Source organism: Mobula hypostoma, chromosome 14, assembly GCF_963921235.1.
Source record: "Mobula hypostoma chromosome 14, sMobHyp1.1, whole genome shotgun sequence".
In the NCBI taxonomy this organism is placed as follows: domain Eukaryota; kingdom Metazoa; phylum Chordata; class Chondrichthyes; order Myliobatiformes; family Myliobatidae; genus Mobula; species Mobula hypostoma.
Window position 1 is genome coordinate 40,573,299 of NC_086110.1, and position 17,211 is coordinate 40,590,509.

Here is a 17,211-nt window from a genome sequence, read left to right on the forward strand (position 1 = left end):
CAGTGATCTGTGTAATCATTACAGCAGCTGGTTATTCCCTTCCTTTACTCAATATTTCTATTTTTGCTCTTTACCTTCACCAGGGGTGGGTTTGGAGGAGACAATATAGATGGGGAGGGGCAGGGGAGTGTTTGTGTGTGAATAAGTGTTGAGAATTGGTTAGTAACAGGGTTTCAACGGAGGGGGTGGGGTGAGAGTGGAAAAGATAGGGGACAGGAAGTAATGGGGTGGAATTGATGGATGAGGATACAGGAGTTCTGTCTGACATCTCTGGAAAGGAATGAAGGAGTAGGGGAAAATGACTGGTGAAGGAAGTAGGGATAAAAATCTCAAGGCCAAAGAATCAAGGTTGCTCTGTGTCATGGGAAGAGAGGAAGCAGGAGTGGAGTAGAGTGGGGTTAGAGACAAGCAGGGTTAGAGAAGAGCATGGCATAAAAAAGTCAGAGAGATGGGAGCAGTATGTGAAAACCAGAAGGGGGATGGAGTAGGGGAGGACAGGGATGGCAGTTAACGGGTGGAATGAGGTTTTTGGGTAGGATAAACTGGCAACATAAATTCTTTCACAACAAGTGATTACCAGAGGAACTGAGATATTAAGCATGCTCCATACATCAAAGTTGCTGGTGAACGCAGCAGGCCAAGCAGCATCTATAGGAAGAGGTGCAGTCGACGTTTCAGGCCGAGATGCTTTTTGAAAAAAGTTTCCCCTCCAACTCCTGGGAATTCTCTATTACCACTGAAAGTAAGGAAGGAGCATTATGGCATCAAATCCCTTCAAGAACACAAAATTCAGAGAATCCAGAGGAGCTCAGCATATTCCGCTCCGTCTGTCAGGGTGCCTTGTCAAGCACTCATACCCTTGTGGCCCCGATCAGCCACTTTTGAACCCACAGGACTCAAGTAGAAGCAAGTTATTCTTGATTCCAAGAGACTGTCATGGAAGAATATCAAGATGTAAGATATTCTTGGTATATACTTGAGCCAAACCCAGGACCTTAGCAATCTCTTTACTTCACCATTTGCCCCGGAGCTCTGCAATCTTTCCCCTCCACCTGCCCTGGGTACACGCAGCCACCCCACTCCCCTCTGTTCACCCTTCCCTCAAAGTCCCTTGACATTCCCCATCCCTCCATCAATCCTAAATCCCCTGTTTCTATATTCTCCTCTCACTCCTCCAATACCCCCCTCCCCTGCCTCTCTCCCCACTCCCGCCCCTCCACAGCCCGGTCCATCTTTCCAACCCGGTCCGCTCTGACCCTGGGTCTCCCACCGTTAAGCTCCCGTCGCCATGGAAACGTCAAACAGCCCCTCCCCTCCCCCCGACCCGGAAACAGAAAACGGCAGCATTGATTTCTCAAGATGTCGCTGATTGGATTGGTGTTGGTGGAGAATCTGCTGCTTGCAATTGATTTTCTGCGGTAGATCTCAGCGGGGCAAAGGGACTTGCAGTATTTGTGTCTTCCGGAGTCTGGCGGTCGCTGCTGCTTTGCGGTGCGTAGCGTTCGGCTCTTGGAACCGGTTTGGCTTCAGGTTAGGATGCGGGGCTGGAGGAAAGGTGTCGGTGGAGGGCAGGTTAACAGGGCCCGCTCTGTATTCACCCTCGAGCTTTTCCGAGCGGTCCTCCCGCCCACGCTGTTACACCTGTCTGATTTATCCATGTTATTGAAGTCGGTATATTGGCCGAAATCTTGGATTTCTGTCACTACCGTTATTCCTGCTGAAGCAAATCGTATCTCTGCTCTGGGCTCATGAACAGGCAACTAAACCCAATATTCAAATGAATTGGAATTTAATCGATATAAACTTGAAAGTGAAGATCTTTTGCAATATATTTTTTTTGTAATGATTGTTTGCAGGGATTGGGAGTTTCTGAGAAGCTGTGCAAAATAAAACATGAACATTTTGAGACGAAGAAAGGCTACAAAAGGCATTGAAGAACGTCCAACACAGCACGAGGATGATGAACTCAAAGAAAAGTCCACAAAAGGTAGGCTTTCTAGACACAGCTTGTGTTACAGTTGGAATGAGACTTTATTAACTTTTGTCTCCTATGTCAAATAATAAAATGGAAAATCAATCATTAACTACTGTCTTTGTTGGTACCACAGGGCTATTGTTACCTAGTAAACATTGTGCTGGGTCAGGGGAAAAAAAGGGATGAAGAAACCAAGAAAAGGTCAAATGATCTGTTATATTTTTAATACGTCAATAGCAAGAGCCACAGTCCTTGACAATAGAAATAAAAATAGCGAAATAGAAGCCTGAATTCTGTTGAGCAACTGAAGACTAGGTAGCATGAAACGTAGTTTTAGAAAATCAGACAAAGCTAACCTGTGTAATATCTAGTCGGTTTAAAAATTGTTGGTGGAGAAAATCTGGAAATCTGAAAGAAACTTTTTAGATGCCATTTGCTGTCATTTCACATCAGATCAACAAACCCAGCAGAGACTCTTAATTGTTCTAGATCAAAGACAGATGTTAGATCAAATCTAAGAGATTGTGATGTACAGTCTTAAACGTGGGTTGATGAATACTTAAATGACACTTTTGGAGTTGATGATTGAAGGGATATAGAGCAGGGTAGGTGTGTGGGATTCGTAGCTATTAGAGTATTAAAGAACATTTTGTGGTTCTTGTTCTTTGAAAGATGTGCAGATAGCCTAATTCCCTTACTTTCTCATCCCACACCAACCCTACAGTTTTGTAGATGTCCAGTTCCCTTTTGAAACTATTACAATTGAATCTACTTCAGCTACACTTTTAAGACTGTGCATTCTAGATCAAAAACATCACAATTAAAATTGCCTTCCTCATATCGAAAATAAACATGAGAGTGATTGAGCTTTATTTCTAACCTGTAGTTTTACATCAACATATTGTCAATTTTACATGTATTTTGCTTGACGTAATTCTGTTATTTAAGCTCTGCCTCGCCATATTACATCATTTCAACTTTGGAAGCCCATGCAGTCAAGCAGTGAAGGTACAAATTCCACACAGCACGAGAGATCAGTAGACCATGTTTAAAGAGGTTGGTCAGAATTTAAATAACACTGTCAGCATTTCTGGCAGGGACCCAAGATTGTCTTTGTCTTGACCCAAGAGAGTAATCAGAAATAATATTTTAAAATGAAGATTCAAAATTAAACATTAGCTATGTATATATGAATACAATGGATTACAGTTAATTGGGCAGCTGCTCATTTGGGAAAACTTGATTGGGAAAATAACCATGTTTTCCTTCATTTATTTGGGACACTGCCGCTTAATTAGGACAGGAGATTGTTGTCGAACAGTTTCCAGCTAGCATCAGTTCTGTGCACTTGTGTGACCGTTAGACACTACACCACGCTTAGAGTGAACAGTGAAATAGTAGTTTGGCTCTTTTATACTTTTTTTTACTACTTCCATGAAACTTCGCCTAATTGTGGCAGCTGTTTAATTAGGCCAAAATGTACTGGTCCTGATGTGTTCCAATTAACTGGAATCCACTGTATATGCAATATTAGGAAACTAGTTAGGAAACTTGGATTCATTTTCTTGAAAGAATATTCACGATAGTTGATGTAAGTGTAATTGAATAAATATCAATTTAAAATCAAGTAAGTGGAAATTAGTGTAAGTGTAAGTTTCTATTTTATGAAATAGTTGAAAAACTGAGCCTCAGTTAAATTTTCTCATTGTATCATTTCAATCAACTGGAAGCGTTTTCATACATCAGGAGTCTGTAATCACTATTGTAAATGAACAACAATGTAATAACATAATGTTAATTGAAGGATAGCTATTGAGTAAGACATCATAGATAATTTTTTCTTATTGATTAATTGTTTGGGGATCTTTTGTATCTATTTAAAAGAGCAGACTAGTCATTTCATCCTAAATATAGCATGTCTGGAAGTATAATGCTCTTAGAATTCTCTAGTCTGGCAGAATATTACCCTAGATAAAAAGCATAGGCATACTTAAGGAACAGCTGGGTAAACTAGAAAAATCATATGCTGTTTGATTTAGGTGAAGTAGTATGGGGAAAGCTCGTGAGGAGCAAGAATAGCAGCATAAAGCATATGTGTTCATTAACTTGATTTTGATCTGTGGTTGTAAATGCATGTACAGTTGTACATCCACGCACTGATATGTGCGCAATAGTTTGCATGCATTTCCCAGTTATCTGTTAGTCTGATTCAGATTCCGTTGTATCCCAGTTACCAGGTCACTTCCAGGGCTGGTTTTCATGTTTACCCAAATGTTTACTTTATTGTTATTTATTATCTTAGTATTTAGTGGTTGTATGTTTTGAACTTAGTGGTGCCTTTAACATCTTATTTTGGTTACTTCTATGCATGATTTTTACAGAATTATTATATCACAGTACATGGGGATGCTTTTCCCCTGACAGTTTTGCTTTGTGTGTATACATAGGATTTAAAATAATTGGTGATGTGGAGTTTTCTTATTTCTTACTGGTGATTTTATTTTGCATGAATAATAAAGCATAAAACAGTTTAAAAGTAACCTACCAATGTAGTTATTAATGTCAGAATTTAGATTAGCATTTCACATATATTCCAACATAAAGACCTTGTTCAGAGTATTAAATTATTTCTATTCTTATACTACAGTAAAAATACATAAATAACTTTTGACAGAAAAATGTTGAACATAATTATTTTACTTTTCTTATTCTAGCTCGCAGCTCCATAGGTCCAGGAGCAATAAAGTATGTAACCTTCCTAGTTGGTGGATTTATGGGAGTTTTCTTAGGACTTATCACCTCAGTTTATGTTGCAACTTTGCACGAAAATGATCTGTGGTTTTCAGCTATCCAGGTAAGAGTGAAATCTGTAAAGAATACTAATATTCATTCGGAAGACAGAAAATATTCAGATAGTTGGTCATTATTTAAAAACTAATGTGTTAACTTTGAATTATTAATGATTAGCATGATAGTACCTTTTAAAAACTTTTTGCGTTACTAGTGATTTGTTTACATATTGTATTGAATACTAAGAGCATAGAACAGTATGGTATAGGAACAGGAACTTTTGCTTATGATGTTGTGCTGAACTAATTATACTAGTAATGAAATGCTTAACTAAACTAATCCCTTCTGCCTACACAATGTCCATAGCCCTGCATCCTCTGTACATCCATGTGCCTTTCTAACCCCTATGGTATTTCCCTCCACGACCAGCCCTGGCAATGCATTCCAGGCATCCCCCATTCTCTGTGGTGGAAACAAAAGCAAATAGAAGACCCTCAGATCTCATTTGAACTTGCCTCATGTCATCTTAAATACATGCCTTTTAGTATCAGACATTTCAACTCAGCGAAAAAGTTGTCGGCTACCTACCCTGTGCCTGTCATAATTTTATAAACTTCTGTCAAATTTTCCCACAACCTCCACAAATCAAAGGAAAACAGTCCAAGTTTGTCCTACCTATCCTTATAGCACATGCTCTGTAACCTAGCCAGCATCCTGATAAGGCTCCTCAGCACACTCTCCAGTGCTTCCACATCCCTGCTATGAAGGGGCAACCAGAAATGAATGTAGTGCTCCAACTGCGAACTAGCTAGAGTTTTATAAAGCTGCAACATAACTTCCTGATCATGAACTCAGTGTCTTGACTAGTAATGACAGGCATGCCATATGCTGCCATCACCAATCTTATCAACTTGCATAACCACTTTCACAGAGCTATGGACATTGGACATACTGTTATTAACCATGTACTTTCACTTTACATTTGATCTCCTAAAGTGCACTGCCTATCACTCGGCTTGATTAAACTCTCTTTCTCTCCATTTTTTTCCCCTACTCTCTATCCAGTATCATGGGAGTACAGTTAATTCTGTTAATTGAGCCATTGCTTAATCAGCCATTTATTTGGACAACTCTTAAAGAACAAAAACTAAATCAAGAAAATAGATAGGGTTTCCTTTTGTTTATTTGGGACAATATACAGCTTGAAGCAGGGGATTGTTGCTGAGCAGTTTCTAACTAGCTTCAGTCACATTCACTTGCGTGGCCATTGGACACTACACTGTGCTTAGAGCGATCATTTTTTAAATAGAGTTAATTGCGTGTATTTGTGTTCAAAACACAGTGATTTGTCACTAATAGTTGGTGAGAAATAAGCAGTAAGGCAATTGGGGACTGTTTTGCTCACCGCAATTTCAAGCATTGAGGCTTGGAAATGCCAAAAACAGTTGGGAGTGAAAATGAAACAATTTCACTACTTCAGCTAGTTAAGAATTACCAAGGTATTGACAGTTATCTTGAATGTTACAATGAAAATGAATATTTGGAGGATGCAATTGTCTAAAGAATTGTATGAAGGCAGTCCATTATCTGCGCTAGGTGTCTGTGCTGATTTTGTTAATATACAGTCGATCAAAAGAACACAGCAGATGAATTCCTCCGTCAATAACTATTAGGAACTAATACACAGTTTTATAGTGCTGTAGAAGTACTGGTAGTGCTCTAATTTGTCCTGTATTTCTTTGAAATATGTAAATTGTTACTCAATTAAATGGTAGTTTCTTTCTGGCTGTTGAAAATCAAATGATACTTGAATTTTCAGGATCTATCTTCCTGAAATAGTTGGCATAGTAAGTGGATCCAAGTGATAAAATCAATGTTCAAACTTCCGAACTGTTTGATTACAGTCAATCTTTACTGTTCAGAATGAATATTGTGTCTCTTTATAGAAAATACATTGGCATTAAGAAAATTATAATCATTCTGAATTATAATATGATAGGACAAAATCTTTAAGATTAAGGCTCAGAAGTGATGCTTGACATTGGAAAGAATGAATTCAGATTGCATTATCTTGTTCTATAAGAGATCGTATTGAAGTGTTCTTTTTTATTATTTTCTGATGAGACACCAAACCAAGGCTTAATGTGTCCCTTAGCTAAGTGTAAGAGTTCCCAAGGCATTGTTTCAGAGAAAAACAGGTTACTGCTAGTGTTCATTGTCATTCAACCATACACAGGTACACAGCTGAACAAAACATTGTTCCTCAGGGGCCAAGGTGCAAAACGCAGTACATATAGTCACACACAGCACTTACAGTTACAATCCAGCACATACGGTAGCACAAGCCCCTCAGAGGCATGCCTGAAAATTAACAGGTTAACATAAAGTGTGAGGTGCATGCATATTACGTAAGTTAGTATAATATTACTGACACAATTATAGTAAAGAAGTAGTATAAATATGTGAAACAGCAGTGATAAAAGATGGAAAAAATGAGCAGTCAATCAGTGACCAGGCCATTCAGACTGGGTGTACATGTGTGCTGGGTGGCAGCAAGGTGTTATGAAGTCTAACAGCCTGGCAAAGAAGCTGTGACCCAGACTATAGTTCCATTTCTTATGCTACAGTACCTTCTACATGACAGCAAGAGGTCAAATAGACTTCTATCTCTATGTTGAATATCTATCTTTTATTCATTGGTATTGAAACACTTTTTATGTTCCTGTTGAGCATCTTTGCTCTGTGCGGCATTACTGCTGAAAGTACATTTATTATCGAAGTGTGTATGCAGTTTACAACCCTGAGATTCGTCTTCCCACAGAGAGCCACAACAGGCAAACACCGTGGAACCCTTTCAAAGAAAGCATCAAACACCCATCGCGCAAAAAAAAAAACAAATTGCACGATTGGCGAAAAACACAGGATATAAAACATCAAACCATGGAACAATTGAAACAGCCTAGGAAAGTTCAATAGGAATGTTTAGTTTAGTTCAGTTCAGTTCAATTTAGCGCTAGTCATTCCTTGACTGTAGGCCGTAGATCCAGTCTGCCATGATCAAAATCACACAATATAGCAATAAAAAAAGGAGAACCATACACCAGAAACACATCATAACATAAACTACAGAGTCCAATCCACAAACTGTATCGATTAAACCTTGCCCAAGACCCAGGCTGCAGCAGCATTGAGCAAGAGGGAGAGAGCTACTGGTCAACTGTAGGCATCTTCTCCCAGCCGCAGCAAGTGAGAGGGAGAGAGAGGGACTGGTTGAAAGCAGGGATACGGCGCTGAACACCCACTTGCCTTCCACTCTCATCCTCATTCATTTCATTCTTGCTCAGCACTTTAATCACCAAGAAATGGAGTTGATTGTGGGCTCCAGGCTTCTCAGCCTCCAGGCCACACACTTTGCTCAAAACCTCACCAAACTGCCTCGCAGACAGCAAAGCACCAAATCGTCCAATCGGCCCGAAAACACACCATCAAACTGTAAACCACAGGTTCCAATTGTAGCAGAATCATATTTGAAAGAAGAAGTAGTAGTAAAAGAAATAATTTTGTGAGTTGTCTAAAGGACATCGCCTTTGGTCATCTTTCTGCATGTCAGTGACTTAATCCTTCCAGATTCTGGCAGAAGAGCTGATCTCCCTGATTTGTGTTTTGTTTGTGTTTCACTGTATGGCAAATTCACAGGCTTATTTGAATTTGGAAACTTATTTGAAATATTTGACATAAATATTTGTTTATGCTGTTAGGTTGGAGGTTATCCAGATGGAACATAAGGTGTTGCTCCTCCAACCTGAGAGTGGCCTCATTGTGGCAGTACTGGTGTCACAGACAGACATATCGGAATGGGAACGGGAGATGGGATTAAATGGAACACTTCATATTTTGTCTGAGTACACCTCCAACCTGATTGTATAAACATCAATTCCTCTACCTTCCGGTAATTTGTCCTCCTCCCCTTCCCTCTGTCTTTTTCCATTTCCCATTTCCCAGTCTGGCTCCCCTCTTATCCCTTCTTTTCTCCTCACCTGCCTATCAGCTCCCTCTGGTGCCCCCCTCCTTCCCTTTCTCCCATCGTCTACTCTGTCTTCTATCTGATTTCTTCTTTTTCAGCCCTTTCCTTTTTCCACATATCACCTCCCAACTTCTCTCTTCATCTTCCCACCCCACTCCAGCCCCCCCCCACCTACCTACCTTCCCTCTCACCTGGTTTTACCCATCACCTTCTAGCTTGTACTCCTTTCCCTCACCCACCACCTTATTCTGGCTCCTTCCCTTTCCTTGCTAGTCCTGATGAAGGGTCTCAGCCTAAAACATCGGCTGCTTCTTCCTCTCTATAGATGTTCCCTGAGCTGCTGAGTTTGTCCAATATTTTGTATGTATTACTCTGGATTTTCAGCTCCTGCAGAAACTCTTGTGTTTATTGTTGAAGAGTCTGATTACAATGGAATAGAACCTGTCCTTGAACTTGGTGATGCATGGTATCCTTCCTGCTGTGGTATCTTCTGCCCAATGGGATTTGGTACTTAATTTCCCAATTTAAACCATTTGTTTAAATTGTGAACAGCATTCTCCGCGCTGATCCTTGACAAATAATGTCCATCCATTCTACTGTTTCTTTTCCCTGCCCCATCATGATTTAGTTGTAATTTCACAAAGCAGTTATTGTTATCAAAGACTCTTCAAAAAGTATGATATAATTGACATAGCAATAGTTATTTTATTACTTTCAGTTTTATTTTTTCAAATAAGTGTGATCTCATGGAAATCTTCTTCATTATATTTTTATTTTATTTGGCCCATTGCATCTTTGAGTAAGAATTCACTATTTTCCAGGCATCAACATTACTAATTGGTCTCCAGTTGGTGATAGATGGAAAAATAGACAGCCGAATTTGTTAATTCTGACCAAGATGCTTATCTACTCTAATACTGTTTTCCTGAACTTGACCTATATCTCTTGATTCTCTTCTTATTCAGGTACCTGTCCAAATGGTTTTCAAACACTGATTCTATCTGTCTTTACTAGATATTCAGGGAGCTTTCCATATACCTACCACTCTCTGTGTGGAAAAATTTGCCACTTAGATCTTTGTTAAATGTTTTTCCTCTCGCCTTAAACCTATATCTATAGTTTTCTCTCCATGTAATTAAAGTCCTCCAAACTAGGCAACATCTTATTGAAACTAGTTTAACTGTTAACCACATCTTTGGTGTTTGTCTGTTTTTGATCTTTTAAATATGTGAATACAATCTAATCTGACAGTGTTTTTATCCTCTCTCCCAGTCTGCCTTTCAGTCTTAATTATATTGATATTTGTTTTGATTTTCTTTTGCCCTTTGTGTTACTTTCCTGGGCAATTGTGAGGCAAAATAATTGTTCAATATTTCGGGTAATTTCTTGTCTTCTCTGCATTACATTCAGATTTCACATAATGGACTCTATGAAATCCTGGTTTTTCTTCTGTCATTTTAATTTGTGCAGAAACTTCATTGGGCTGCAATTATAAACAACATGTGAGCTTACCTAAATGATTGGTCTCTTGAGCAATGTGTCACCATGCAAAACATTAGCTGGAAAGTAATATTTTGGCCTTGCCTGCTGAAAAATAATTCAAACTCTTGAAGGCAAATAACACTTATTCCATCACCGTTTTGACTTGTAGAGACTCAGAGGAGCTGATTGGGTGAGTCACTTCGTGCAGAATATCCAAACACTGTCCAAACATTGTGTGATTTATTTAGGCAGGCTACAAAGTTTAGATATTCCTACTGCTAGTAGAGAACACTGCTGAATTATCACTTACAAAATCAGTGAAAAAATAGCATGTGTGTGTGTTTAAAGGGGAAACAGACTTCACATCTTTAGGCTAGGTGGACGTGCTGCTATTAAGCTTCCATGTTCAAACAACGTAGCATAAGGCTTATATTTTAGAATTCTGATAGGAAAGGTGAGGCATTTGCTTCATTTTTTAAAAATCTCATCAACAATGAATACAATGAATACTAACAGGATTTCTTTTTTATAACTGGCTTCCATAAATTAATTAGGGTACCTTGCCTTGTATTATGTCACATTTTGTTGTGTCAAACCTTTAGGCTTGTTAGAGTTTCTGCCTAGCAGGCAAATAAGATTTATTCCATCATCCTTTTGACTTGTAGAGACTCTGAAGAGTTGATGGGCGAGTCACCTTGTGCAGAATATCCAAACATTGACCATCCCTTGTAGATGCAATATGTTTCTGGTCCAGTAAATTTTCTGGTATATGATGACCCTTTGGATGCTATATGTTGGGAATATGCTTAAGGTTCATTTATTATTATCAAAGTATACAACTCTAAGATTCTTCTTCTTCAGATAGCGACGAAACCAAGAAAAAAAAAGAACAGCAACACGATCAGAAACTCTCAAACCCCCAGCCCCACACACAATCCCACAAGAACATCAACTCCCAAATCCCCCTTTCCTGCACAAAAGAGACTAGAAAGAATGGGCAAAAACACAGAATATTAAAAAGCTATCAGACTGGAAAAGAACGTCCATTGTCCATAGTCCAAATCCATATCCAAAATACAGAAAACCTTGGTGACACCCTCCGGGCACAGTAACAGGCCACACAGGCTCCCCTGTCCGTCAGCAGAGTGAGCCCACCATTGATCAGAAGGCAGGCAGCCAGCACTCACCTTCCGCATTTGCCTCGATGTTTCAATCTCCTGTCAGCTCCATTTCCTCCTTGCCTTGAGGCCCACGCTTGCTACCCTCTGGAATCCTCTCGGAGACCTTAAGGATCTCCAAACAGCAAATCACAGGCTCCATCATTCCAGAAATGCATTGAAGTAAAAAAAAACAGAAGTAAAGAACATAAAAGAAGTGAAATAATAGTTTTCTGGTCTATCCAGAAGATGTCAACCATGGGGCATTGTATGCAGGTGCCATCTTGACTGAGGGGAAAAAAAATAATAACGTGGAATGTCAAGGGTAGGTGGCTCTATTTTTTGGAATAGGAAAACAGAAGCTGCTGGGAATATTCAGCTGGTCAGGCACCATATCTGGAGAGGGAAACAAAGTTAACATTTGAGACATTAGAACTGAAAATGAGAGAAGAATAGCATGCAAGCAAGAGAAGTGGACAGAACAAAGGGAATATCTGGTGGGGTGGAGACCAAGTGACACAATTGCTTTTGATGCCGTCTGGGACAGAAACAAATTAATGTGGTATGGCTGATGGAGAGTAAATTGAGATATATGAATGAGGAAAAGTAAGTTCAAATTGGGATTGTGAAATACATACCTTTGATTTCAGAAAGCTGAAATAAAAGAGAAAGCTAGAAATACTCAGCAGGTCAGGTATCATTTGTGAAGAGAGAAAAGCTGTGTTAATGTTACAGGTAGCCAGTTCTGTCACTGACAGGGAGGGACGGTTATCCAAAATTGTTGATATTAGCATTAAGTGCCGAAGGCTGCAATGTACTATGATGTGCTGCAGTTCCTCAGACCCTTACTGTTCTAGTGAAGCCCAACATAAGAACCAAAAGCAGAGTGGGAATGGGGTAATGAACTAAAGTGACAGGTGATGACTTGTAATTGTATTATAAGGTAGTTAAACAATCTGTACTTGGTTTCCACAATGATGTTGTGAGTACCACATCCAGTACACTAAATTGAAAATACCAGTGAGTTACTACTTCATGAAGAAGAACTGTTTTGGGCCCTGAATGGAGGGAATCAATGAAGTAAAATAAAATGCCATTCTTGTTGAAGATTGTCATTGCCTGACACTTGTGTAGTACAAATGTTACTTGCTGTTTATCAGCCTTAATGAGATTGTTGTGTTGGTCTTAACGTATACAAGCATATCAATTTCCTTTTCTAAGGAGTTACAAATTTACATAGAACAGTCCTGCACAGGAAAGGCCCTTTGGCCCACAGGGTTGTGCTGAACCAATTAAATTTGTCACCAAATGGCCAACTAAACCAATTCCTTCTGCCTACACAATGTCCATGTCCTTCCATTTCCCTCACATTCACGTGCCCGTCTAAAGTCTCTCAAAAATTCCTAATGTATCTGCCTCTACCACCTAGTGAGAGGCAGAACATTGTCATCATGGCCCATGCACCTGATTGTTTACCTGCTCTTTTCTTGAACTGTAACATATAATGCATTTTTTGTTCGAGGCACAGCATGGTACCCAGCTGTTCTGGCCCAGTGAGCCAGCGCTGTCTAATTTCACCCATGTGACCAGTTAACCTAGAGACATCTGTTGTTGTTTTTCCCTCGTACTGCCTCAATGTACTTGTGTTTTGAATAGATTTGTGTCGATGGCTTATAAAACTAAGCTTTTCATTGTATCTGGGTATCTGTAACAATAATAGAGTAATACCAATATCAAACTTGGTTGTAATAAATTTTGTAACTGAGTAATTCAGGCAAGACCCAAATATTTAATGAATAGATGTCTCTTGATCGCACATTCAGAGATATCTTTCATCATTTTATTGACTGAAAGTAAACTCATACGATAACACATGGTTGAATTACAATAGCCATGCCCTTTGTGGACAGGGCATCATGGACAATTTTTAGCATTATTCAATAGAATGCTAGTGACGTAACTAAACCAGGCAATCTAGCTAGAGGGGATTCTAGTCCTAAAGTTTAGTCTTCCACATCACAGCAGGGTTATTTTTTGTTTCTATAATTTTTGATTAATCTAGTCCTTCTGGGCATCTTTAAATATGTAAAATGAATCATTTTAGGTTGGAGCCAGTTTCTGTGATGATGGACACCCAAGAAGCGCACTGAGACATCAGTCTAACTGAAAATGTTTGCAAATGGTTTGACCCTTGCTCACTTGCTGGGCTGCTTTGTTGATGACAGGGATGTTTCGGGAGCTTTCTTCCCTCTGTTTATAGGAAAGATGTCAACAAAATAGAGAGAGTACAGAGGAGATTTACTAGAATGTTACCTGGGTTTCAGCACCTAAGTTGCAGAGAAGGGTTGAACAAGTTAGGTTTTTATTCTTTGGAGTGTAGAACGTTGATGGGGGACTTGACAGAGGTATTTAAAATTGAGGGGGACAGATAGAGTTGATGTGGATAGGATTTTTCCATTGAGAGTAGGGGAGATTCAAACAAGACGACATGAGTTGAGAGTTAAGGGGCAAAAGTTTAGGGGTAACATGAGGGGGAACTTCTTTACTCAGAGAGTGATTGCTGTGTGGAACAAGCTTCAAGTAGAAGTGGTAGGGGCAGGTTCGATTTTGTCATTTAAAAAGAAAATTGGATAGGTATATGGACAGGAAAGGAATGGAGGGTTATGGGCTGAGTGCAGGTAGATGGGACTAGGTGAGAGTAAGCATTCGGCACGGACTAGAAGGGCCGAGATGGCCTTTTTCCGTGCTGTAATTGTTATATGTTTGATTGTATACCATTAACACAATTGTTAGTGACTTTTCTGATCAGTTCATTATGAGGTTGCTGTATTTATTGGTTTTTCTGTATAAGTAACGAAAAGCAGTGGATAGGTAATCAAAAATGTGTATCTTTAAATTTCTGTGGGTTTTTTTGTAATTTATTTTTTATTGAATTTCATCATCAACCAAACATTTCCACAAGATATATTTCAGACACTGTACATATATATCATATAATCATATTTGTCATTCAGTTAATAGTAAATATGTTTATGTTGAGAAAGGAATTTCTTGCAGGATTTCTTTTGAAATTTATTTTAGAAGGAGAGTGTTTGAAGATTAATATTTTGGAAGCTATGGTTGCAAAAAAAAGTTTGTCAACCCTTTGCAGGTTTTCTACATTAATTACTCATAAAATGTGATCTCATCTTCATCTAAATCACAATAATAGACAAATGCAATCTGCCTAAACTAATAATGCACACACAATTGTACTACTTCTCGTCAATACTGAGTACACCATTTAAACAATCACAATCCAGGTTCAAAAAAGTATGTGAACCTCTGGGGAAATGTCTTCTACAAAAGTTCTTTGGAATTAGGTGTTCCAAACAATGAATGCTCTAGGAGGTGAAAAAGAACCAAGGGTAATAGCAAAAGACCTGCAGAAATCTCTAGAACTTGCAAAAGTCTCTGTACATGTGTCCACTAGAAGAAAAACACTGAACAAGAATAGTGGTCATGGAAGGACACCATGCAGGAAACAACTGCTCTCCAAAAAAACATTGCTGCCCTTCTCATGTTTGCAAAAGAACACCTGGGTGTTCCACAGCGCCTCTGGGACAAAGGATTGGACTACGGTGCAGGCACAGTAGAAGTATTACTGCACAGGTCCAGAGTGATGCTTGAGTGGTGCTTAAAAAAAGCCACTCTTCATAAAAGAGACATCTGACAGAGCAGTTAACTTGGGAGTGGTAAGGCTTTGGCTCAACAGGCTTCGACGAGAACAGGCGGAGGCAAAGTAAGTAGGTAAGTTTATTTCTTATTTCCTTTTCTAATTTAACTCTTGAAAGAATAAAGGGTATGTCTGCAGGGCCAGTGTTCTGTTCTGGGTGTCAGATGTGCGATTTCCAGGAGCCTTCCATCCTCCCCAATGGCGTCCACGGTATCCTGGAAAAGGGAAGGTAAGCAGCCAGAAGTTGTGATACATATTGGTACCAATGACATAGGTAGAAAAAGGGAGGAGGTCCTGAAAACAGAATACAGGAAGTTAGGAAGAAAGTTGAGAAGCAGGACCTCAAGGGTAACGGATGCCTTTGCTTATGATCTTTCAAGAGACTCTTGATTCTGGCTTGGCATCGGAGGACTGGAAAACTGCAAATGTCACTCCTTTAAGGCAAAAGAAAGGAAGTTGCAGGTCAGTTAGCCTAACCTCAGTGACTGGGGAAAATGTTGGAATCTATTATTAAGGATGAGGTTTCAAGGTACTTGGAGAGACTAATGATAAAATAATTCAAAGTCAGCATGGTTTCTGTAAAGGGAAATATTACTATACAAATCTGTTCTTTGAGAAAGTAACCAGCAGGATGGACAAAGGAGAAGCAGTGGATGTCATTTACTTGGATTTTCAGAAGGCATCTGGTAATGTGCCACACATGAGACTGCTTAACAAGATAAGATCCCATTACATTACATGGATAGAGGAATGGCTGACAGGCAAGATGCAGTGAGTAGGAATAAAAAGGCCTTTTCCGGTTAGCTGCCAGTGACTAGTAGTGTTCCTCAGAGGTCAATATTGGGACCGCTATTTCTCATATTGTTTGTCAATGATCCAGATAACGGAATGTTGGCTTTGTGACAACATTTGCAGATGATATGAAGAAAGGTGGAGGAATAGATAGTGCTGAGGAAGCAATGCAATTGCAGCCGGACTTAGACAAGTTGGAAGAATGGGCAAAAAGTGGCAGATGGAGAACAGTATTGGGAAATGTACGATAATGCGTTTCGGTAAAAGGAACAAAAGTGCAGACTATTATCTAAATGGGGGGGGTGAGAGTTCAAACATGAGGTGCAAAGAGACTTAGGAGTCCTCGTGCAAGACCCCCAGAAGTTTAATTTACAGGTCGAGTCTGTGGTAAAGAAGGCAAATGCAATGTTGGCATTCATTTCAAGCGGAATAGAATTTAAAAACAAGGAGATAATGCTGAGGCTTTATAGGACACTGGTCAGGCCACACTTGGATATTGTCAACAGTTTTGGAGCCCCATATCTCAGAAAGGATGTGTCGTCATTGGAGAAAGTCCAGAGGAGGGTCACAGGGATGATTCTGGGAATGAAGTGGTTAACATATGAGGAGCATTAGGCAGCATTGGGCCTGTACTCACTGGAATTTAGAAGAATGCAGGGAGATCTCATTGAAACCTATCAAATGTTGAAAAAACTAGATTTGGTGGATGTGGAGAGATGTTTCCTATGGTGGGGGTGTCCAGAACTAGAGGCACAGCCTAAAAATTGAGGGCATCCTTTTAGAACAGAGGTAAGGAGGAATTTTTTTAACCAAAGAGTAGTGAATCTGTGAAATGCTCTGCCACAGATAGCTGTGGAGGCAAAGACCATGGATATACTTAAAGCGAAAAATGATAGCTTCCTGATTGGTTGGGATATCAAAGGTTACGGCAAGAAGGCAGGTGTATGGGGTTTTGTGGGATCCAGGATCAGCCATGCTGGAATGGCAGAGCAGACTCCAAGGGCTGAATGGCCTAATTCTGTTCCAATATCTTATGATCTTGTGGGACAGTGTTCTGTGAACAGATGAGACAAAAGTTGAATTTTTGGCGGAAATGCACATTGTTTGGAGGAAGGAGGAAAAAGGAAACTGTACACCAACACCAAAACTGCATCCTCATCCTTTGCTGCTCCAAGGCTTGGGCAGCTTGCAGTCGTTGAGGGAACAATTAATTCAAAATTGTATCAGGACATTTTACAGGAGAATGTCAGGATAGTGGGTCGTCACCTGAAGCTTA

General features: G+C 39.6%; 1 protein-coding gene across 3 annotated transcripts in view; it reads left to right on the top strand.

The window, feature by feature from the left end:
- Window positions 1-1,353: 1,353 nt before the first annotated feature.
- The window catches only part of dpy19l3 (dpy-19 like C-mannosyltransferase 3), a 68,871-nt gene continuing 53,013 nt past the window's right edge, over window positions 1,354-17,211 (top strand). For 2 of the 3 annotated variants that reach the window (XM_063067461.1, XM_063067462.1), the window contains exons 1-3: window positions 1,354-1,491; window positions 1,857-1,987; window positions 4,690-4,829. In XM_063067461.1, the coding sequence (XP_062923531.1) occupies window positions 1,894-1,987; window positions 4,690-4,829 (234 nt within the window). In that variant the 5' untranslated portion in view covers window positions 1,354-1,491; window positions 1,857-1,893. Of the gene's footprint in view, window positions 1,492-1,856; window positions 1,988-4,689; window positions 4,830-17,211 lie in introns of those variants that run through there. The other variant, XM_063067463.1, reaches the window with a different exon arrangement.